We start from the raw sequence: 25,831 nt of genomic DNA, 5'->3' as shown, positions 1-25,831 counted from the left end.
AGATGCCCAAATACACAAAAGATACCTGTGTCTTTAATGGAATTTGCAGGAAATCTTGTATCACACTTCAATAGCCAAAGAATTTAGTTAAACAAATCAGACCTAGACCAGCAGAACAATTCAATTATTCTGGGTGGCTTTAATAAATGTTTGATATGCATTACATGGGAACTTTCTCATTCAAATTTTACGATTTAACAGTTGGGGCTTTTCCCATTAATTCTCGACACACAAAGTTACAATTTGCACTGTGGGCGTTTATTAAATAAATATGAAAAAGTCTAACAAAATTATAGTAGGAGCAGGATAGGGTGGAGATTAGCGCACATGAGTAAAACAAAAGTTTCAACTACCGGTGCGTTTATAATACAAACTCCTGGCATGTGCGTGCTGGGATCTGGCAGATGAAGTATTTAATTCTTTGGTTTAATAGATTTTTCCACCCTTTTGGAAATATGGAAATGCCCTTGCTCCTTTAGCATGTGCAGACTTTTCCACATAGTGTAAGCAAATCTCTCTGTTTGTCCTGCTCTCTCTGTTGATGAGATTTTGAGTCTTCTGTAATTTCTATATACATCCATAATGTTTTCCAACTGGCAGATTTACAAACAGTAGCATCTGGAGACTCTACTTAAGCGTGGCTTTAGCTGCCTGTTCAAAACTGTTTTAAAATTCAAGGATTACCACCCTCTGGGATTTGGTACATGACTACCCATACCTTGTGCCTTACTGGTTTCACACCACATTGACAGAAATAATGTTTCTCTACAGAAATAATTTTGTGTGTAATACAAAAAGGAAAAATTAAACAAAGTGTCTGATGTACCAACACTATATCAGCAGCTTTCTAGCCACTGTTCTCCTGTTCCACAAGGAAAACACATGAACACATCAGAGACACTGAGCTAAAGAGCAAATTTATGATGCCACTTAGAAAATAAATCAAATCTTCACACTGAATTTATAATTTTCTGTTTACATCAACAGTGTATGTCATTTATGGTTGCATTCACCCTCAGACTATGGTTTCCCTGATTTTGCTGTTATCATTACCCCACCATGTTTCAGTAAGGGTTTACTATCTTAGCACTTATCGTTGCAGGTAGTTTGAACGAGGAGCTCCAAGGCAAGGCACTCTTATTTATAAAACATTCATACACAGAGGTAGATTCAAGGTGCTGTACAGACAAGTTAAAAAACATCACAATTTAAAGTTAAACCAACGCAGATGCCTCACATTTCACAATTACATGTGCTTACATCACGTCCCCCAACCACAGTGCCTACAGGTATATGCGTATATATTTTTGTTCATCATATGGTGTTCGGCATGTGACAGACATGAGAAATGTGTTTCACATGTGATAAATTCACACATTCTTTTGTTCACCTAGTCAAATGACATGTCACATGTCATTATCAGCTCACCTGGTCCTGTGTTTATTGTGGATGGCATTTACACTAATGTAGGTCAGATGTGAGTGGAAATGTATGTACACTGTTATCAATAAATGTGTGAGAAAAAAAGTGTGTGATCTTTGAGAGGATTCAATGGTTGGAGTTCAGTGCCATTTGAAGTTCACTACACTTTTATACCACCACACCCAACAAAAGGCCAGAAACAAGGCAAGGTGACTTAACTGGATTCATCCATTAAAGAACAAAAAGTAAAATCTCAATCATAAAAACATAAGCCTTTATAGATTATTCATATTTCAAGAATATTTGACCAATAATTGTTCCACAGTACTCAGGAAGGCTGCTACATCAAATATTTTGTATTATCTGGATTGTTTCCACAAAATAACTGGTTAGTTCTACATAGAAAATGCAAGAAGTTACTACATCAATGTAAAAATTGTCACCAACACCAAACAAATATAAAAATAAGTGGCAGCACTTTTAAAGAAAAGTGTAAATACAGTTTAGTGGTAAACGGTGGGATGGTGTTCATGTTGTTTTTTTTTAATCCACGAGCTGGGCGAATGAAAGGCCACTTATCATCTTGCCAATTAGTTGCATGATGGCTTTCAGCTGAAATTAGCCTATCCACCGTTGTGGAGTGCAGGTTAGACTGCAGCAGCCGCTAAATGAAAAGAGACGCTTTAAGTCTCCTGAATAAATCAGATAGGAACACACTACCTCAAAGCTTTATAGTCAATGTGCTATTTAAGTGCTTACAAACATGTGATGAACATAGTGTGACATTTCTTTTATGCTGAATAATGAATAGTGAACTCAGGTAATGGCAATGGAAAACAGCAGGACTCTGGGTTCATAGGAGAGCATTAGGGATAGTTGAGAAAATGTGTTTTTCAATAATTTGGGTGAAAGGTATTTCTCCTATTGTATTTGCATTTAACTGTTGACTTGTAATATCTTTGTGACTGAACACAAAAACATGTAAGTCCATTGGATGAATAATACTATGTTATGACTGTTCAAATAATCTATTTACTTTTATTTTGGACCCATAAAATATGAAATATAGTATGTAACTAGAATGTGTGTGAAACTTGAGACTAGTAAGGCAAAAGGAGGTGATCTCAAATGTAGGTTGGGCTACAAGGGATGCGAGAAGTAAGTTTATCCATTGTAAAATTGTACATAGATATTATTTTACACCCTGAAACAGTTTAAAATGGGCTTAACCCAGGACAATAAATGTTGGAAATGTAACAAAAAGCAGGCACATGGGATTGTCCCATGGTACTGCCTTTTTGGAAGGTGGTACTGAAAAACCTCCAAGGGTGGCTTAAAGAACAGGGGACAAATCTCTTATTCCACCAGACCTCACTAAAGCAGAGCTTGGACTGACGCTAACAGGTTCTATTGTGGTGGCCAGGCTGATTCTGCACAACTGGAAGAGCCCACATAGGCCAGAGTTTACAGAGTGGCTTAAACTCATGACAGAGACTGCTGCCTTTGAAAATATGATTGCCAAGGTAAATAATGCCCCAAGAAAAACTAGCCAAATATGGCAAATGTTTATGGCTTACATTACAGATGCAACATCTTAGAGAGAGTACAGGGTACTAGTGGATAGGATATATATTTGTGTATGCATGTGTATATGTAAGAATTATTACTATTACTGTACAACTGTGATGTACATGCAGATATCAGTGGGATTCATATATTTATTGTGTTATTCCCTACCCTGTGGAATATACACATACATATAAACAAAACATTTGTCATCACTCCCTGATATGTAAGTACATTTATGCCAACAACCATACGACAAACGCTGTAACTACGAACATTTACTCAAGTACTGTACTTAAGTACAATTTTGAGGTCCCTATACTTTACTTGAGTATTTAAATTTTATGTTACTTTATACTTCTACGCCACTTCACTTGGAGGCAAATATTGTGCTTTTCACTCCACTACATTTATTTTGACAGCTTTAGTTACTAGTTACTTTGCAGAGTCAGATTTTTAATACTAAATATAACTAATAAATGATGATGTATTTTTATGGATTAAACTACCCAGCAGTGCATAAAGTAGTTAAAATTAGCCCCACCATTACCACCTGCAACAGTAGTGATGCTTACACATTAATGCATCAATAATTAGAATCCAATAATAGAATATACATTATTCTGAAATGGATGATTAGCTATACCAATACTTTTGGTTTAAGTATATTTTGATGCTCATACTTTTGTACTTTTACTTTAAAGCTCTGCATTCATGTATAACAAAGTATTTCTACACTGCGATATTGCTACTTTTACTTAAGTAAAATATCTTAACTTCTTCCACCACTGGATACAGGGACATATAGTGAGCCCTCAATAGAGAGACCTTAACATCACTTGTCCAGTGTGTTACTCATGTAATTTATAACATTGGCGATCCCAGTCATCCATAACATAATCTTTAAAATAAGATATTTGACCAGACTGCTTACACCTCCACTTAAGCAGACCTCAGGAAATACTCTTTTACACCTTTTTATATCATTGCAGTTCTCTTTTTGGGATTAAATCTGATGTCAAAATCAGCTCCATATTGAGAGTTTATGCTCAACAACTGTTGAAGACCAACACTGCAGGGAGAAAAAACGTTAAATGAATAATCATACGAAAACGTACATGTAGAATCTGTGCCTGGACAAGTCATCTATGTACAGGTTAAATAAGAACCCTGCATAACTGATACAGATTAAAATAGTGAAATTGTAACTATGAGCAAATATGGACATTTCTGTGCCATGCTTGCTTTTAAAGCATAAAAGCTAATTGTTTGTAGATATAAACAGCTCTAACCTTTCCATTAGATTTCTCTCAATCACTCTGGCAAGGATAGTACCAAGGGCTGTATGCCTATACTTATCAATATTTGTGTTATTGTTAGTGTCGAGCAAGGAAGCAGCAGGACCCAAAATGCAGACAGCCGAGGCAGACAGGAGATTTTGGTGATTTAATAGCAAACAAAAGGCTTACATGGGTAGTCAGGCAGGCAGAGCTAAAAAACCAGAAGAGTAGTCCAAACAGGCAAATGTAATCCAGTAGGGAATAAGCAAATAATCCAAAATCCAGATAACCCAAACAAAGTCCAAAAACAGATTAGAAAACACTGGGAAAGGCTGGACCGCTTGACACGTCATGAAGAAGATCTGACACAGAACAAAGGAAGCACACAGACTTAAATACACAGGTGAGGGCAGGATAACTAGACACAGGTGAAACAAACAATCAACACTGGAGGGAAAAGCAAACAACGACAGGAAGTAAAAGTACACAAGACACATGAGGCTGAACACATTACAAAATAAAACAGGAAATAGTTGAACACAAACCCAAAGCCATGACAATTAGTGATTTAACCTGTTATAACTGTTATGGCAATGCATCATAGATTCAAGTAGAATATCATGAAGTTAAAAGCCTGTAAAACAACCAAGTAAGCATATTTTTGAAATGGGAAAGATTCCCCATGCCTTACTGTCATCTTACTTATAGCTTTGGGCTCTTCATCAGGCCTCACTATTGTGCCCTCAGTGAAGTCAACAGTAATGGTTTTGCATTGCACACAATGAAACAAGTCAAAGTAATTCCTCTGACTGCCACAGTTTAATTTCATCTGTGCCACTCGGATCATAAGTTATTGTTAGATGGTAAGGGGCTTTGCTGTTCATTATAATTTTTTTCTTTGTACATTCCAAAATGAATATAGTCCTAATGTACTCATTTAAATAGCTTATTTAAATGTAGCATTGGTACATTTTAAAGCTCAAACAAGACCATATATCTTAGTTTTCCAGCCTCAACCCACAGCAAAGAAGCCTCTCTCACTGCAGTGTGGAGTTCAGCTGCAGGTTAAAGTAAACTGACTTAAATTGCTGAATTATTGAGTTCTCAGCCCACAATTAGTGGCGTGGGCAACAGAAGTTTAGGTTTTGTGATTTAATGGCATTTGCACTTGCAGTGACTTCCTAAAGTTTTTATGTACCCACTCTTGTACCTTTTTTTTACTTTTTATAGCCGAATCATATTTTTTCAACACATGTTGCTGATGATTCATCCAGTCATGCGAAGGTTGTGCTATTTCAGGTGTCAACATGCTGACAATAGCAACATGTTGCATGTATATACCTATTTTCTTGGTCCAAATAACCATAGGCAAGAATCTTTTGATAAAAAGCACAAATTCAGTATTAATTTTTGCTCCAGTGTAGATCTGTTGTATTCTGGGATGGGCTTCCTCTTCCTCCATTTTCAAGTGCAGCAGGGCACTGAACAAACTTGCTCAAATTTCACAGGGATAAGTGGTCTGGGAGTTGTGTGCTTAGTCAGGAATGAAAAAGTGGGAACTGAAGATGGCAGAGATATACATTTTATCCACAATCAAAGTATTCATTTAGGGTTGGAGCTGGGAGCATTGTTGTGTGCAGATCATAGTTAGGCTGTTACCACATACGTTTATTGACAGAACAAAAAAAAGCTGTGCTCTGGGACTTTGAGGAGTCATGAACTTCTGCCATTAATGATTGAAAGCAAACAATTTGTGGAACTGCCTGTAAGGGTCTACAGCATCAGCAGAAGGTCACACAAAGGCATCATACACATTCTGCCACCTGCAAAACAAGTACAGGTAACACACAAAAAGGAGTAGTTGCAGTCCTTTAGTGAAAATGCAGTATATAACAACATGGACCCACAAATTCACATCTTCTAAGCCTTTATGCTGCTGTTTCACAATTCCAGAGGGAATGTCATGCTCCACAGGAGAGACTTTTTCTTTGTGAGCAGTGAGCAGAAGGTGTGACATGCTATAAGATCAATTTCTCAAGTATAGGGGAGGGCCTATCAAGTCACTGCTTATTTTAGTCTTACCATACATGTATCTTTTTTGTTTGTTTTTTCCATATATTCACATAGACAGGTACAAATGTTTGACATTTCAACTGTGCTTGCTGATTTGACACTTTTAGAAGTGTGAACTACCAGCCATCTTACAGTTAAAGGATAGGTTCACATTTTTTTCAAGTCTGTCAAATGCCCATTTCTACATTGAAAGAGTTATTGGAGGCTGTAGTTATTCCTCATGTCCACACTGGTTGTAAAGAGATCCCTCTCTAAAGAGATTTCAATGTACGTAATGTTTTATTTTGTTTTAAGACAGACTTGAAGACATGTGAACCCATCCTTTAACGGAAACATTAGTCTTCTCTTGTGTTTAGCAGACTGAGTTGAATTTCAAAACCACATAAAGACACATAAAAAATTCTTGTTGCTTTGACTAACGTGAAGCAGAGGTCTTCAAATTGTGGGGGGAGAGACGTGAGCTGCAATTTCCATCCAAAATCATACTCCTGAACACACAGACATGATACACAGATTTTTAGATTCAGTGTGACTTCTACTTTCCGATAATTCGATATTCACCCCCATGCCCATTGCAAAACGTCCAAAAGTCTGCTAAGAAATCATAAAGACTCTCCTTTTAACGTCCAGATAACAACTTGACTCAAACTCGTCAGTCTTAAAGTAATCCAGTGATAGTCTCTACATCCATGGGTACATTGCAACCAGGAACTACTAATAGCTAATTCAGCATACTTTCAAGGGTGACATGTTGACAAAATGTAAAGAAATATAGGCCAAAAAAACAAGTTGTAGCCCACAGCTGACTCCATGGCAACATTGTACTTCCCGTTTACATCTCCCAAAGCCCCAAAATTATAGGAACTGTAGTTCTGAAACTTAGAGCATGATTATCCCCCAAATAGAAGTGTTAGGGGGTTGCAGTTGTTTCAGTTTTGTCTTGGGGGGGCCCACAGTGTTGTCGTTGAGGGGGGCACACTTGAAACCTCTCTGACGTGAAGGAATAGAACACATAGGTGCTTATTTATGACTGTCATACTCTTATAATTAGCATCTAATCTGCTAACCAACCTGACTATGTACATTGGCAGATTGGTTAAATTTAGCTAAATACTTTCCAGTTCAATTTTGTCATTATCAGGTCTTGTTAGTTTTAAGAGGTGCTGGAGCAGCTTACTAGCATAAAATGCAACCTTCTACACTGCAATCATCAATAAAACATACAAACATTTCCTTTCCTACCACAGTTAAATGCCCTTTGTCATTTTATGCATTCATTAGGTCTTTATTTAATGTATTGATAATGTGTAGTTTATGATCTAATTTTAACATAGCAAGCAAAGTGTCCTATGAGGAAGCATCAATAATCAGGACTGAAATAGACATTTTTAAGCACAAAGGCAGTGATTGGAACATTAATAAAATACTTAGTCGTTTTATCACAGGCTGCAGAAAAAACACCATATTTGGTTGTTCTCTTTGACATTGACATTGAATCTCTCACCCGAGGTCCATGCACACAATTTGTGCCATTGCAAATAAACCTGTCTATCTTGATAAATGTCTTCATGACCCCAGCAGTTGCCTACATGCAGCATTCTGAACACTACTCTGAAAATGAGCAGTTGAGACATTTAAACAGTTATTTTTCTTCTGTGCTATTCCAGGTTCACATCCTAAAGCCATTAGCAGTAAAAGACTTCCATAACTGCTGTACAACCTAAAAATATAAGACACTGTATGCCTGCTGCTTCCACCATACATTCATCTCAACTAAAGGAGGGTGATTATACAGAGTGAAATTTTTCATGTGTTAAAAAAAGTTAAAAGTATTTGAAAGTGATCATTAATTTTGAAATCCAATCACTATTAATCCAGGTTAGGTGGCCATTCAGCTACAGGTTAATAAGCATACGTGCTAAAAACAGAGTCAGCAGTGAATGCTGGGTTTTGACTTACTTGATGTTTCTTTTTTTGGCAACTGAGGACATATTGCTAACCAATTATGCATTTGAAAACTTTTTAGTGGGGTTCAATAAATCACCCTTTATGTCAAATATGACTTCTGTGTTGTCCCAATGCTGAGTCAAGCAAGTTAGGGTGGAGGAAATAAGTAATTTGTATTGACCAATTTTCATTTGAAATATTCACCTCAGAGTCATAGGTGCATACATTTACTCAAGTGCTGTGCCTAAGTATAATTTTGACGTACTTGTACTTTACTTGAGTAGCTCCATTTCATCCTAATCTGTACTTCTACATCACAACAATTCAGAGGAAAATACTATGGCCTACATTTTACTCCACTGCATTTTTTGACAGCTACTTTACTTTAAAAATGCATCCATTCATACTTAATATATGATAAGCTAATAAAATGTGATGCACTGTAATAGATTAAACAATATAAAGTGTTAAAGATTAGCACCACGTCGACCAGCAGTAACATGCATCTTACACATTATTGGATCTGTAATCCTATAAGATAATATATTCAGTGGTGGAAAGTAACTAAGTAGCCTACATTTACTCAAGTACTGTACTGAAATTAAGTACAGGTACCATATACTTGTTCTTGAGTATTTCCATTTTATGCTACTTTATACTGTTTCACTCCACTACATTTATCTGACAGCTTTTGTTACTAGTTACTTTGCAGATTCAGATTTCATGTACATCACATGTGATCATCATAATAACATAAACTACCAAACAGCAGTTACAACTAGCTCCACATCGAACAGCTACAACAATAAAATGCTACTAACACATTCATGCATCACCAATAATAATCCAATAATCGAATGTATAATAATACAACAATCACAGGAGCTGTGATACTTTATACTTAACACTAAAGTAAAGGATCTGAGAGCCCTCCACCACTGAATATATAACAGTCCGGGCCATTTTTCTGCACTGACTATTTTGATATTGCTAAAGATTTACGTTTTTCTACTTAAGTCATCAATGCAGGAGTTTATTATAGTATTTCTACGGTATAGTATTGCTACTTTCATCAAGTAAAGGATTTAAACACTTCCTCCATCACTGTACTGTAGGTCCAATAGAGCATTTTTAAAGGGCACTCTAGCTGAACAATCAAACAGCCAAGAAAAACATAGGGTCAGTATTGGCGATCAATATCTGATGAAATAGTTTTGTATGTTTGAATCTTTTGTCAGGACATGTGTCTGTCGCCTCTATGCTTCAGTTAACCCCAATCAGTTGGTGCCAGACCTCTATTGAACAGTTTGTGTCATACACTGTAGATAAATAACACACACACACACACACACACACACACATTTAGAGATAGTGTGTGTGTGTGTTTAACTCTCTGATGCTGAATCAATGCGACACCTCAGGGATGGCACAGTGGAGGGGGGTGGGATGGCGTGCGGAAGGAGAAGGGGAGGGTCGTGTGCCAGGCCCGTTCTTCACACTTTTTTTTTTTTAAAGGAGAGGTGTGTGAGAAATAATACCCGCTCATTAGGAGCACGCCGGCTCCTGGTTAATTCATCCTGGACTGTCATGGGCTTGTGTACGACCCCCGGGTAACACATAAATCACACGCAGAACCAACCGGTCGAGCTGCAAGCTCCATGCCCCTAACGCCGCAGATTTATCAACCAAATTACTGTGAGTCCTGCTCGGCCCCAACACTTTGCCGAGGAAATCACCGTCTAACCCCTGAGCGAACCGATTTATTGAAAAGCTGTCCCCCTCCACTTGCATCTCCCCGCCTTGCCCTGGTTTCTGTGTCACTCCACTCATCTCTCACTGACTTAATTAAAATCTATCCCGTTGGCTCGTTGGCATTTATTACAACCACTGGGCTAATGAAACAAAGAACACGACACAACCAAAGCTGCTTTGTGCCCATAAACGTTCATTACACTACAACACACGCACGCGCACACACACACACACACACAGCTTCTGACTGTACTTATTGGCATTTAAACAAGGTGGGCTTATTGTGATGTGTGTGTGTGTGTGTGTGTGTGTGTGTGTCTCAGTCAGCATCTAGAAACACCAAAGAGGGTTTTGAGATTTTGAAAAACAAAAACAAATGAACCCTCTTGTTTGTTGTCATTGGTTTTACCTCCTCATTGTTTGGTGTTCCAAAGCTTTATGTGTAAAATGAACAATAATAATTGCAAAATCAAACGTTTTTTTTTCTTTCTTTAGATGTTTTTTTTTCTTTTCTTCTGAACTTATTAAAACCCAATATGTAGAAAAGTATTGAAGTGGTAACCCTTCCCTTCGCCACAAACTGAGCTTCCGCATTTGATTAAAGGGGGACAACATGCAAAAATGACTATAAAGCATCATTATTACACAAAACAAGCACATATTTCATGTTTTATATGTTATATGGACTGTACATGAACAAACACAGTATATATTCTTTTTGTTCGCTAAAAACTCTTTCAATCACAGACAATGAAACGTACAGTGTGTTTTCCTACATAGTGACATTACTTATTTGGGGGTCAGTTAGACCCCAGAGAGATGTAACTCCCTGTTAAACTGTTGTAAAACTCCAGTAACAGAAATCCAAATAGACTTATTTGGGATTAGAGAGAGGAAGTGCTGCTTATAAATACTGTCAACACCAATCCCATATAGAGTTTATGAAGATTCATTGTATTTAACCGTGTTTTACAGCTGGAGTCTCTGAGAGCCAAACAGAAGTAATGTGACATTTTCTCCATCTGACTTCTAAAACATATGGGTTAAATCATGTCTATAAGCAATTCTCAGAAAAAGGGGGAAAAGCCATGAAGTATAAAGGTGATAAAACATTGTTTAGTATGTTTTTAAACTGTTAGAGTTTTCAAGAGCCCACACAGAAAATCTGGATTAAAAATAAACCAGTATTTCACTTATAATTTCACTAATACTTTAAATTTGCTTTACCTCTAATTAGTTTTGACATAATTAAGATTCACTTCAGTGTGGAGGAAGTGTAAATTACGGTGGCCAACAAGAGTAAACGCACTGCAGCTTAAGAAAACACGTGCAAATAGACAAACACAAGCAAATTAAGAAAACATCTTCATTAATTTGACAGCACATGCGCAGCATTTAGAAAACACGCTGCAAATACACACAGCACAACCACATGTGTTGTGTGTGTTTGGAGTGGACAACAGAAGTGTTTCCAGAGGACACTAAAAAGTGATGGACACGACTTGTTGTTGGCACGGTTTGTGACTCATGGAGTTACTGAAGTCGGGTCCGTGTATCATCAGTTCATGTTGTGGGTTTCTGACTTCTGCTACTTCTACTCTGAGCATGCGCTGAAATTGGCCGCTGCATCTGCCTTGCAAGATCTTGCAGGGCTAAAAAGTGGAATTCTATCAGTAATCTTAATGATTTGTAAGGAGATTTAGTGAGATGACAGATATTAACCTTTACTATCCTACCACCAGTGTTGACAGACGACCTGTAGCCTGCATGATAATTATATAGGCATTACACACATTAGACAGTCCATCTGTCATCACTGATGAACCTGGTATTATCTCTGATTAACAGTAGTTTTCCAACTGCAAATTCACCGTGATTTTCAGTTTCAAAAATGCTTTACAAACTTTTTCTCTGAATCTGCATGCTCCTGCGAGGTAAGCTGCAGATCAGACTGCGCAAAGTGGAGAAAGTACAAAACAAAATAAGAGAAGAACAATGAACGGACCCGACTTCATGAGACACAAACCTTTTTAGTGTCCCCTGGAAACACTTCCGTTGTCGTTTTGTGGTTGCAGAGCGTTTGTGTATTTGGTTGTGCTGTGTGTATTTGCAGCGTGTTTTCTAAATGCTGCACATGTGTTGTCAAATTAATGAAGATGTTACTCTTAATTTGCTTGTTTTTTGTCTATTTACATTTGCTTTAAGTTGCAGTGCGTTTGCCTTGTCCTTGCCTTGTAGTAAATTGATTTGAGAAAGTTTAGTGATCAGGTGCTTCTGGTCTATGAAATACATTTGATTGAGGCCTGAGTGATTTAAAATAAATGCATGATTTCATTTTTTGTTAAATCTGTTACATGGGTTATAGCTTTAAAAAAAAGTGTGAAAGTTCACACTTGACCTCGGAAATAGATGTTTGACAAAAAAAATCTTAACTTTAGGTCCGCTTTTCCGGAGCTTTCATCCCCATCTCACAGTCTTCACCAGTGTCTATCAATGAACTGCTTATGAATAATAAGAACAACAACTTTAATTCTTTAGCACCTTTCAAAAACAAAGTGTTTTACAGTAGTGATGAAAACCATGCTAGTAAGTGGACCTTGAGTTTTTTTTGTCAAACCACCTCATGAATGTATTTGGTCTATAGCTGATATGTTTGACACTGAATAAGATGAAATATACTATTAGGCCTATGGATATTTGCACCATAGATCTTTGTTAAAAATCCCCATACTACTATGAATTTTAATGAAATCACCTTATAGCCTATTTTGTCAAAGGGCCCAGTGTTGTCTGATGGGGTTTAGGCCCAATGTGTATCAGTATATCACCGGTTTCTAAATCTAGCAGGTTTACCAGAGGATCACTGGTGTCTGGTGTTGGCTGTCGGCCCATCCAGTCCGGATCAAAGTCGCCTAAACTTAATGACAAAAGCTGCTAATTTACTCCGTGACGGAGGAAGGGAGGTGATGGAGAGTCAGAGAAGGGTGGAGGTGGAGGGGGGTTTAATAGGTTCTTGAAATTACGTTGATAATTAATTGTGCAAATTTGTTTCTATTAAATAAGAATAACACGTATTGAAGAACTCAATTAGCGTTAATTAATCCTGCTTCTAAACTGCGTCAGAGAAAAAAAAACCCGAAGCGGATTGGAGGACTTTCTCTTCTTCTCTGACATTATTTCTCTGATTCTTTCTAACCTCAGGGTTTTCCCCCTCGATCTTGGAGGTTAGGCAGCCATTGGGCTCTCTCCTCTCCTCGCCTTTTTTTTTCTTTCTTGCCTCCTCTTGAGAATTGGTAATGGGGGATGGAGACGGGGAATGTGGAAGGTGCTAAATTAGCTGGCTGATCCGCGCTCATTGCCGCATACACATCCCCCTATTACTGCGCCCCAGCGCCGCTTAATATTCCGGGCATGGCGGGCGCGTCTAGATAGCAGATTTATCAAATGGGAAAATGAATGTATGATGATCAGTTAAATTGAAAATCAGCGCCCGGGTGACAGGCCGCACTGACACCTCGGTAATTAGAAAGAAAAATGATGGCGTCCGAATGCATAATAGAGCAAAAACAATTTACGCTATCCCCCCACGCCGTAATGATCGCGCGTTCAAATTGAAAATTTCTCCCGGTTGAAATTGAATTCATAAAGTGTGATGCATGAGCGGCACGGACACAGCGGGAGGGCCTGCCCGGTCCAGCCTCGGCTTGATCGATTGGTCGTTTGTGCCCCCCCACCCCCCACCTCCCCACCACCACCACCCACTGCCTCACCCTCATTCACTCAGAGTTCACGTTGTAGCCCCTAAACTACAGTGAGTTTAATAGATCGATCATATTTTTGTATTTTCTTCCCATTAGTTACAGAAAAAGTAGTGGTTTTTTTTTCTTGTTTTAACATGTAGACTGCGGCTCAATGACATTTTCTTTTATCATTTTGAAAACGATAACACCAAATCAATGTCCCAAAGTAACTAACATCATACTGGCCTCATTAAAAGCCTGTTTCTAGAGCTGGTTTACACTATACAGCTATAATCTGTTAGATTTTTTTTTAAATGCAGTTCATTATTTCCAAATGAATTAAAGCTACAGACATAATATGCTACACTTCCCTGATTATAACGCCTTTAATAAAGCGGCAGGTCCAAATAAACATACCGTGAGATACTTGGAGATACAGGCTATAAGTAAATATTAACATCATTTACATTCACATTCTGGTTCTTCACTTGGATCTTAAAACGGTTTAAAGTGCTTGTGATGGATCAGATATGTTGCCTCTGCATGGAGGCCTATTCTATGTCCAAAGTGTTTTGACAGTAAAGTGGTAACCCTAGTTTTTCAGCTTATTTCTTTAATTATTTGAAAACATGGTCCATAATCTATAACAAAGACGCAGGCTGGTTGTCTCTCTCCACACATGCCCTCACACTGCACACACATACTATAAAGGCCTTGCTGAAGGAAGCTCAAACCTATATTTTCTAATTAATCGCACTCTTTGAAACTAACCGATTATAATAAAGCGTTTCCCCCTCAAAAAAAAAAGAGAATAAAAGTAGAAATTTCACACAGCGAACGCGGAATGAACGATTTAATGTGATTGTTTCGGTCGAAGGGTACGTTTCCTGAGGCCTTATGGGAAAATAATGTCCTTATGAATTAAATAATAGGGTTATTACTTTCATTGATTTTAGCTGTCTGGGAATTTAGTGTTCAGCTTCGGTCTTAACCCGTCCTCCTCCTGCTGTTTTTCACTCTCACTCCCTTCTCGTCCTCTTGTCTAATTATTTTCCTATAAGCCCCCCGCTTCCTACAGTGCAAATAGCAGAGTCACTGAGCAAAAATTATGTAAATATTATTAAAGGGACTCAGGCACGGAAATTCATTTTAGGTCGGCCCAGCAAAGTTAAGCTCTGTCCCTCGGATCCCCCTCAATTTATTTGCAAATAAAGGCGAGGTGACCGGGAGGGATCAGGGATATTTAGCCGGGCTGTCAACACGGCTCCTCCGCGTGCTGGCTCACCAGAATTAATGGTTTTAATAATTGGGATTTCAGTTTCCAGGGAATTGGTGGCGTTTACACTTCATAAGCTAAACACACTCTTTCCTAAACTGGCGCGCGCGCGCGCGCGCGCGCGTAAGCCTGCGTCCAGCCAGTGCACGTGTGCACACACCTGCACATTCAGGAGAATCTGCCTCCTCTCCAGTCCCTAAACATCAGCCATTCTTCACTTTCTTCCACCTTACATTTTAGAGCTCAGCCAACAATTGGTCAAAAAAATATTAATCAACTCTGGCACATCAGCCGCCTCCTCTCTCCCTCTTCCTGTCCTATAGGCCTATCTTTATCTGTCTCCCCCGAGGGACTCACAGCCCTATTAGAACAAATGACGAGGGGCCCAGGCGCTTTTGTAAAAAGGCTCAGGCAGGCGGGCGCGCGCCTGTCCTATTATGTGCGACACATGATCAATAGGGCGATAACGCAGCAACATCAATATAAGCGACAGAACAATGAGGGATATCATCGAACATCTATCTTAATATAGCCGACTACAAGGGCCGTCTGACAACCGCGGCAGCTCATGAAAATTCCGCCCCACGAATCTGCCACCATCTCATCCTCCTCCTCCTCGCGCTCAATAGACTTTGCGCACTCACGCTTGCAAACACGCACACATACACGATGCAGCTGGCGCGGCTATTATTTTCCCATTTCAATTTGACACCCCTGCCTTTCATGCTAATTCTATTATTGTAGGAAGTTTATGTGATTCCATATCACTAGAAATCGGTAATGTCTAATAACCCTTTGGGCTGAAAGGAGGGGAAAAAAACTGCCTCGAGACCCGAGGCAGCCAGTGGGAAAATAATTACTTTCATATCAAAACTCAGCAGGAGGCGCAGGGTCCTATAGCCCGCGGCCACTAACCTCATTCCAGCTCGGCCTTTCAAATGAATAAATTTGTTAAAGCAATAAATACAAACAGCCAGACGGACTTGAGCCCCAGCTCCGGCTCAGTACACAGAGAAAAAGGGGGATTTATCTGCTGTAACATGACAAAACTCCAGCCGCCATGATCCAAGGTTCTGCCACACATCAACATCCCCCTTTTTTTTTTTTTAATTTCCCCCTCAACATGGTCCTAGAAAGACAGTGATTCAATTTAAACAATAACTTTATTTATCAAAATGTTTACATATAAATATCATTTTCTGGTTTTTACAATATCTGAGGATTTTTGTTGTGTGTAAGATGTTTATTGTACTAGTTTTTGTTACAAGTTGGTCACCAAAAAAGAGATAAAGAACCTGCTTCTAAAGGTGTTTAGGTCTAAAGTCTGAATATGAGGATGGCCACAGCTTTTTGGGGGCCATCTGGATTGATCACACATTATGATTAAAAAATAGATGAGAATTAAGTCTCCTGATTCCTGATATGTTTTAGAGTGTCTCAGCAGAGCTTTGGGAATGTTTGAATAGTCTGAGCGGTGTTCCTGGTCCTTTGTTTATGTTTGCTCCTTGCAAGTGTTAGTCCATATCGACATCCTCTCCATCTGTTCCGGGTGTTTCTTGACAGTCTGTGTTTGTCTTGAGATGCTCGGAGAGGTCTGGAGACGCTCGCTCCTCTCTTGCACCCTTCTCTTTTGCAAGCAGCTCGGCAGCTTGACAGCCATTGGACGCTGCCTCCATTCGAACTTTCAAACTCCTCTCCTCGCTACTGTCACTGGACTGTGTGGAGCTCAGCCTGGCCAGAGCCGCCTGAGCCACACTGTCTGGCGGAGGAGAAACGGGGAATCTTCCAGTACTGCAGTCCCCACCACACTCCTCCATGTCCGTTCCATCCACTCTATTGCTAATGTGATTGTGGTGATGCTGTGTGTTATGCTCCATATGATCCGAGTTTAGAGGCTTAGTGACAAAGCTGGAGAGGTCAGAGGGAGCAGGGCTCCCTTCACTTGGCACACACCGCTGTCCCAGGCTGAGCCTGTTAATGTTGCTGTCCTGACACGGTGAGGCCTTCAGGGCGGTTTGGGGCACTAGAAAGCCCAAGGGCTGATGGGTAATGGGGTAAAGCAAGAAGTGGCCTTTACCCACCAGTGTCCTCTGACTGGGCAAAGAGGGGAAGTCCAGCTGAGATTTCCGTCGAGGCGTGGTGTCAGAGAGGAGGCTTTCCACACTGAAAGGGTTGCGTTTCTGTAGGGCAGAGGACCTCGGGCCTTCAGGACTGGAGCTGTGCATGCTGCCTGGAGAAACCTGCTCCGGTTCTCCTGCGGTTCTTTGGTTTTGGTGGTTTTGTAGTTGGCTGAAGTCGTGTCGTGTTTGGTCACAGCTGGATTCAGTTTGGTGTCCTCCTGCACCCTTTGTTGCTGGCAGTTCAATGTGAATAGTCCCATTAACACTTGAAGACTGCTGCTCGCTGTCAGTGAACTGGGAGACCCCGCTGTCACTCTCTGAACCTCCAGGTGTGTGGAAGCTGTCACCTGCGAGAAGTTTGTTCTGTGACTTCAGCAGCTTCCTCTCCTGTTTCCGTTTCTTCTTCTCGGCCCGCTCTTGCTCCCGGCGTGCGATCTCCTCGGGGTCCATGGGCTCGCCGCTGCAGGTGGTCGGGTGGGAGTTGTGAGCAGGCCGCCCCGGCCCTTTCTTTGTGTTCTCCTTTTTTCTCCATTTAGCACGTCGGTTTTGGAACCAAACCTATGCACACGTACACACACAAACACACACACATTAAATACGCACATACACAGGTGGAAAATTGACACATGGGATGATTTTTGTTTGAAGTTATTTCCTTCCATGTCAATATCTGTCAAACACCATCCATTTGTTGGTTCAAATTAATTGGGCAGTTTTAATGGGGTTAGTATGGAAATTAATTGATTCATGGATTAGACAGTTACCATATAATTAATCATCAACAATTTTGATAATTAATCATTTAAGTCATTTATCAAGGAAAAATGCCAGAGATTGTCTTGTTTTAACTTCTCTAATATGGTTTTCTCCTTTTTTTTGCTTTTTATAATTTTAAATTAAATATCTTTGTGTTTTAGACTGTTGGTTGGACTAAAAAAAGCAAATTCAAGACATCCCCTTGGGCTCTGGGGAATTGTGATGGGCATTTTTCACTGTTTTCTGACATTTTACAGACTAAATAATCATAAAAACAATGGATCAATTTATCGGCAATGGACATAATTGTTAGTTGCAGCATTAGTTGGGACAACAAGTAATATAAAACAGGGCCTTTGTTCATTTTAGGCGGGACTTGTAAGACTAAATCTTGTCCGCCATTAACATGAACACCTCCACAATCTGGTGCAATCCAGTAGCCTACAATATCCCTGCAATAAATACTTCCTTTATGGAGATATAATGCTCACTGTTTGACAACTGTATGTATCAGCGATGATTTGATTAAAATCTGTGGTCTTTTTTGAAGATTTCGTGTATTTTGGGTCATTTTCTTGGATTAAGGTGCAACAATTTATCCCCCTCAAGAAAATGAATACACTGAATAAGGCTATATTAGACAAAATGTCCCTTATGGCGTGTGTGTTTAGACAACCTCAGACAACAACAGACCTCACACCTGCCATGACAATAAATCAGTGTCACAGTGGCTATCAGATGGTAAGGACAAAACCATACTGCCTACAAATCCAAACAAATTCCACAAAGCCCTGAAACAAGTGAAACCTTTGTCATCAGCCTTTCTGCCTATCTGTGTCTTTGTTAACTGCAGCTTTAAACATCTAAAGAGTACATATAGGTTAATAGGTCACAGAGGTGGACCAGCAGATGCACACATGTGCCGGTATTAATTACCACCAATGAGTCTGTGTAATGGGCAACTCCGCCAATTACATTTAATTGTACCGTAGCTAAATCAGCCATATCCCGTCTCTTTATACACTTTCACACCCAGACCTCCGCTCATATGGGGCTTAACACTTGCACGGCAATCCCGGGCTCTCCTCCCTCCGCGCCGAGCCAAGAGAGGCAGCGTCCCCCGCCTGAAAGCTCTCACTGCCCGGCCTCTGGGCGCGCTCAGGGCCGTATGTTCGGCGCTGATAACGCCAGGAGTTTAGCATGCAGGAGTATGATCCGCGAACATTGCATAATAAGGACGGGGCACCAAAATCATATGCGACAATGGCGCTTCTTATGAATTGTTAATGTTGGTTATATCTTTCCCCCGCAAACCTGGTGATAAAGGAGCGTTAAGCAGCTTGAGGGAACAATAATCTGAGGTTTAGGAGCGAAATCCCCAAACAACATACAGCAACGGCGAGCTCTGCCTCTGTCCCGCTTTTACTCGATCCAACCATGCATGCAGGCTCATTTAGAAATACATGAATATACGTTAAATTACATAGTATATCATAAATGGATACACAGCTTTCACATACTGAGCAAAATCATACGTACTAAACCTATATGTCTTTCTATTATTATTATTATTATTATTATTATTATTATTATTATTATTATTATTGTTGTTGTTATTATGTTACTAGGCTATTATTATCCAATTAAATAAATCTCTAATCGTGAAATGTCATTTTACAAACCAAAATATAAATAATGTCCTATTTTTGCTCTTAAGCTCTTGCATATTGTTAAATAGTAATTAATATCCTGCTTCTTAGTATTATTATTATTATTATCTGTTAAATTATGTAAATAGTGTTAATATTTTACCACTACAAAATAGCATAATCTTAAAAGATCGTACTTTTACTATCACTTGTATTTTGTCTTTATCAATATAATAATAATGATGTTAATAATAATAATAATAATAATAATAATAATAGCCTAAAATGAATAACAATAGGATAACAATAGATTTGTCTTAAATTATCTTAAACCTTAGACTGAATCACCTAAAAGTAGGCTATAGAAATAGATAATACAAACTGTGAATAAACTGTCGAATAATTAGATATTAAATAACTGAATGGAAAGGAAGAACTCTAGTTACCATTTTCACCCACTGGTTTGCTCAGTAAATAGCTTTGTTTTTATTAACCCATAAATCAATAGGTTACCCCCATGCATAATTCAAAAGGGACCCTTATTGATGCTTTGATAATTGACAAATAGCTATCTCAGTATGACATAGGCCTTCATGGGCCATCACAAAACAAACGCCCCTCTGACACATGACACATGGAAGTAAGATAGAAATGTAGCCTATATGAAAAATCTGAACAATAACTCAAACTGTCTGTCTCTCCTCCAACAGCTAAACAAATGAAATTAATGCTTCTCAAAATATTTGAATCATATGTTCGTGTCTTTACCTGAACCCTGGACTCCACGAGGTCAAGCCTGAGCGCGAGCGCCTCCCGCATGAACACATCCGGATAGTGACTCTCATTGAAAGCCTTCTCGAGCTCCTCCAGCTGCCACCCGGTGAAATTCGTCCTCGTGCGTCTCCGTTTACAACCGGGACTGTCCTTATCCGGGTCCCCAGAATCTGCAGTGGTCGACGTGTGTGTGTGTGTGTGTGTGTGTGTGTGTGTGTGTGTGTGTGTGTGTGTTTGTGTGTGAGAGAGTGTGAGTGTATGAGAGAGGAAAGAGACTGAATTTGCTTGCAAAGCACCAGTTTAGTGTAAAACTGACCGCTGTCACACCTTTCTTTTTACATATTGTGCTGCTCGTGAACTATGATAAATCATGTCACATAATTTAGGCATAAAATAAAGATAGTTGATGCTATATTTGATATTTAAAAACATTCCCAATAATTGCAAAATTCAGTTTTGACCATGTAGCCTAATACCCAATAATCAGCAGCCAATATCAATGTCAACAAGATTAATGCAAAGTTGTTGCCTATTTTAACCTCCAGTACAGTAAAATGATTCAAATGGATTAGCCTGCACATAAACTTTTTTTTTCATTTCTTTTTAAATTCACCAAGCTCCAAAACTTTTGAACTACGTGGTTTTCTCTGCAGACTTAAAATCTGTCATCAAAGCCTAAAAAAGTGTTTAATTTAGCCTCAAAGTCCACTAAAAATGGCCTTATTGGTCCATAAAACAAGCTACTTAGATTTATTACACTTCCTATTACAATGCATTGTTTCCACACAGGTTTATTAATGAGACAATAGACAAAAAGAGCCATGCCTACCTGAGAGTTTGAACTGCTGGCTGTCGGGCGAGAGCAGCGAGTTGGAGCTGACCACCGAGGCCGAGCAGGAGCCGTTAAGTAATCCGTCTATAGAGAAGGGGACGGCGGCCGCGGACTGCAGCTGGTGCCCGCTGGCGAGCTCGTAGACGTGCTGGTGATGGTGGTGGTGGTGATGGGGGCCGAGCGCGTACGGGAAGCCCACCAGCCCGCCCAAGGAGCCTCCGAACTGGGCGTGAGGATGCTCGAGTACCCGACTGTCCATGCTCGCCCGGGCTGCGGCGGGGCCGAAGTGAAGATGCAGAGGGAGGCAGTGTGGCTGAACATGCAGTCAAAAAAAGTCAGGGAGAGGAGGAAGAAGCTGCGAGGAAGAAGAGGAGGAGGAGGAGGAGAGAAGGGAACCCAGGCAGACAGCCGTCTCCCGCGGCCACGGTACGGTCTGTAGTGAAGCGGCGGAGACCCGGCTATACGAGGTATTTCACGTTCACGGTCCAGCCGAGATGTCAACCCTGCTCTTTCTCTTCGCGAGCCAGCTCATTAGGACTCCTCCATCTGCTCGCGGGACCAATAAGAAACGTTAATCGCCCTGTGACGTCAGAGACGCGGTTAATGGAGTAACGGAAGGCAGCGCGCGAGGAAAAAAAAAGAGAAAGAGAGAGAACGTTTTTTTTTTTCTTTCCGGATCGATCGCTAATTACACCTGGCGCGGTCCTTTTAATTCAGCCCTGTCAAAACAATGAGGACGAGGCTAAACCGGCGCGTGGAAATAGCCAAATGATTGATAGGCCGACTCCATTAAACTCTCAGGAATATAACCTGCATGTTTTATATATATTTTTCTATGGGAAAACACGTTTTCTTCTAACTTTAAGAAGCAATGACTATTTCCTTTCTCCGTGTTTAGTCACTCGTGCGTGTGCGCGCGCTACCGCATCATGCGTGTGTAAGTGTTTTACAGGGGCATTCAGGGCCAGATTGATCCAATAACAGCGCCTTTATCATCCCCCTTTTCCTGAGCTGTCACATCGCATTTTAAACTACAAGCCTCTCTCCATTTCACAGTCCCCCGCTCCACCACCACCTTCACACACACACACCATCCAATGTGTGACTCGTCTTATCAAAGCCAAATTCCGCATCATTATCTCGATTTTTCACCTGAACAGCTTACACCGATGTTTAGTTGTAAACAAAGTGGGTTGTAGCCTACATGGTGGGACGTTTCCAAGAATGCAATACTCGCACATGCAGGCTCCATTCAGCCTCAATTTACGTTACAGGACAATATTGGGCGTTTGCTTTTCAAGTTTTAATTAGCCCAATATTGATAATATAGCACTTTTTAAAACAAAAGAAAGAGGACAATAAACTTAACAATGTGTAAACGTGTTTAACATTTATAAGCGATTAAATGTACAGCAGGATATACAATATCAACCATGATAAAGTAAACGTATTCACTTGTTATTAACTGACAAAACAACCTCACCTCAAGGTCCAATTCTCTTCTGGAGCTGTCATTCATATCACATGACAACTGGAAGAACTCCACCTGCTGATGAAGATCATGTGATATGATGGAAAGCTCCACAACAGTTACCATGGATCTTGAGGTGAGACTGTTTTGTCATGTACTGTTTCGAAGGTCAAGAATTAACTACAAGACTCAGATATTAACTAACAGAGACCACAAAACAAATGGACAGAGTCCACCCAGTGCAAATTAATTTAAAATAATAAACAAAACTGATTCAGCCTACACCTGCTTCAATAATAGTTTTACGCTATTTTTTACACTAAATCAGGTGATTGTGGTCTTTTATGAGAAATGAAGGAACAAATTAAAAAAACAAGTAAAAGAACAACAAAACCAAATGAATAAAACCTGCATGTACAATACTGGCTTCAGTCTATCTCCATAAACACACAGATGATGACTGTTTTACATTTGCTATAATTATGCCATGATTGATAAGTACATTATATTAACACTTTCTATATTTACATATAAATTCACACCATAATTACATGCTTACTACCTGGAAGAACTGATTCTTTCTACACCTACGTATGGCCAGTCTTTCATTTACTGCACTGAACCACAATCACTGCATAAAAACAACAATTTGGGCTGCAGTTGAAGCTTTGCATCTGAAACAACTTACGGTTTTGCCACACAACAGTTTGGTTAAGGTTGGGTTTGCAAACAAGAAAACGTATTTGTTTTAGTCATGAGGTCCAATTGTACTTGATTGAAAATACTTTTTGGTACAAGTAAAGTTTTAATTCGGCAGTGGGCTCACTAATGCTTACGTCAAACATGGATGTCATACAATAAACAGAATGCATTTGAGTGGAAGTATAGGACAGATATTACAGTAGAAACAGGTTCCACAAGGTCTTTTCTGTCGTGTATCTGGTGTAGCTTTTGAATGCTATGTGTTTAGCCGAGCCTTTTCTCAGTTTGCTCCACCTTTATCAGTGGCACTTAAGGTTAACGACATTTCAACTCATGTTTCTGTTCCTCTAAGAGTTGTGCCTCTTATCTGAATGATGATCTCCTTTGAATAAAATCAACCACTTAATGGAAACAAAGCCTTAAATGGCATAGCGTCTCAGTGACTAAAGAATAGCAATAGAAAAACACAAGCAAAATGGAGTTAGTGGGCCCTGGTGGTATTAAGTCAACCACTCTTATTGCTCCACCATGTACAGTTTAAGAAACCTTGCAACAACCAATTATTGTGTGTAGCTCGTTGGTCAGAACACCAAACAGAACAAGCATGAAACTGAACATCTTTTCCTGCCCAGACTTCTAAAATAGACACAAGTATTCTCCATAATAATAATAATTACTCAATAGCGTTTAATACATTGGATTGTTGGGTCAAAGTATTTGGATTTTAAAAAGTGATGAAATGGCATTCACAGTAACAGACAAGGGCACTGGCATCTATGGGCTCTCGGGATGGGACAACTCAAAGATACTAGAGATACTAAAGATAGACTGTACAACAATTTCAGTGGTAATCCTTTTTTACTTTTACTCTTTTTCTGCTTACTGCTCCTCCTCAAATTGAAGTGTACGCACATGTTAATAAAGATGTCACTGGATAGAACATTGGTTACCATTTTTTATCAATAGGCCTATACAGTGACAGAAAATGTCATTAGTAGCCATGCATTTTTTAATTAAAGTGGTACTGACTTAAACAAGACTTAAGCTGGAATTATACTTCTCTAGGCTGCACGTGCACAGTGGTCACTCAGATATGTTTGTGTGGTGGTTTCTTTTATACTTGTATGTAGTATACATTTGTTTGTACGTCTCCTTTTCAAAGCCACCACGCGACAGGATTTTGGAGATTTGCAAGTCGGCTCATCTGTGAGCCTCTGCAACCTACGGTTACCCATAACACCCCTCTCTGTGTAGGTCGGCGGAGACACTGGCAGCTCTGTGACGTTATACTGCTGAGCTGAATGCTAACGATTCATGCTAACATGCTTAGAATGACTATGCTATTATGCTGATGTTTAGCAGGCATAATGTTTACCATGTTCACCATCTTAGTTTAGTGGGTTTGCTAATTAGCACTATACAGCTGCAGAATATCATTATTTTTGCAGTATTTGGTGATAAACCAAAAATATTGGGTAGATTAAAATTTTCACCTGATAATGGTGCTAGATGAAAAGTTAGGGGATCAGAGTTAATATAGTTCATCCTGTGGGGGACATGAATTTCATAGCAATCCATCCAGTAGTTCAAAACCACAAATGTCAACCTCATGGTGGTGCTCATGGAAAAGCAGGGAATCACCAAAGTCATTAGAATTTATTCTTTGGAGACCATCAATGTCTGTATAAAATTTTGTGACAGTCCATCTGATTGATGTTGAGATATTTCAGTCTAGACTAAAGTGGTGGACCTACCGGCTGACATTGCCATCTCTAGAGCTACACGTGGCGTTGGCGTGGCTAAAAATCGAACTGAAGAATTCACAATACCATAAAATGACAAAGTGAAATTTGGTTCTCTTCCAAAAAATAAGTTATAAAACTTACCACTGTTTTTTTTTTTTTTAACAATGGACACTGCCTTTTCCAATGACCCACAAAGCCATTTTAGCAAAACTGAATACAACATGTAGAAATTTTGAGCAATATGTGGTGTCTGTCTGGTGGAGATTAAAAAAAGAGAAGATAACTGCAATTAAAATTTCAAGTTATCCTATCGAGTTAAGGGTCTTGTCTAATGCAGGGGAAATGGTGCTCGAATTGAAGTGTGCATTGGAAAATGAAATGTTTTGAAATTTACAATCATGGCACAGGCCAGGAGCAACTGGGTGTCCAGGTGGACATCTTTGGGGAAGCGATGGGGGGAGAGAGAGAGAAAGATTATACATATAAATTGTAAATGGTGTCGCAGGGGCCAAATCTTGCCCGAGGCGGTGACTGCTTCATTTTGTGTTAAATTTCTTGACAGAAAGCCACCCGCGTGCTGGTGAATACTGAATGGTAATCAGAGCTGGTTGAATAAGTGCCTCCCCCTCCCTCTTCCATTACTGTGAATTAATTCGACTTTATTTATCCAATTTCTGGAGCTGACAGAATGTTAATTTGAGTTGAGATTTCTCTCTGCTGTTCTGC

General features: G+C 39.6%; 2 protein-coding genes across 3 annotated transcripts in view; one reads left to right on the top strand and one right to left on the bottom strand.

Annotated features, from left to right (window-relative positions):
• Window positions 1-25,831, top strand: part of LOC122872047 (ubinuclein-1-like) — a 74,554-nt gene that overhangs the window by 28,341 nt on the left and 20,382 nt on the right. The gene's annotated exons all lie outside the window — the stretch shown is intronic.
• LOC122872056 (homeobox protein unc-4 homolog) lies at window positions 16,201-21,725 on the bottom strand. Its single transcript, XM_044187740.1, has 3 exons — window positions 21,185-21,725; window positions 20,350-20,525; window positions 16,201-17,734 (listed from the first exon to the last, which is right to left on the bottom strand). The coding sequence occupies exons 1-3, from the start codon at window positions 21,444-21,446 to the stop codon at window positions 16,571-16,573; spliced, it is 1,602 nt and encodes a 533-aa protein (XP_044043675.1). The 5' UTR covers window positions 21,447-21,725; the 3' UTR covers window positions 16,201-16,570.

Source organism: Siniperca chuatsi, linkage group LG3 (assembly GCF_020085105.1).
Source record: "Siniperca chuatsi isolate FFG_IHB_CAS linkage group LG3, ASM2008510v1, whole genome shotgun sequence".
Taxonomy (NCBI): domain Eukaryota; kingdom Metazoa; phylum Chordata; class Actinopteri; order Centrarchiformes; family Sinipercidae; genus Siniperca; species Siniperca chuatsi.
Note: the sequence above shows the minus strand (reverse complement) of the source record. Positions and strands in the feature narration are given on the sequence as shown.

Excerpts from the sequence above, each read along its gene's own strand:
- LOC122872056 (XM_044187740.1), bottom strand. The coding sequence starts at position 21,446 with ATGGACAGTCGGGTACTCGAGCATCCTCACGCCCAGTTCGGAGGCTCC. Across the intron at positions 20,526-21,184 it reads CCAGCAGTTCAAACTCTCAG|ATTCTGGGGACCCGGATAAG; the intron begins GTAGGCATGGCT and ends CGACCACTGCAG. Across the intron at positions 17,735-20,349 it reads TCGTGGAGTCCAGGGTTCAG|GTTTGGTTCCAAAACCGACG; the intron begins GTAAAGACACGA and ends ACGTGTGCATAG.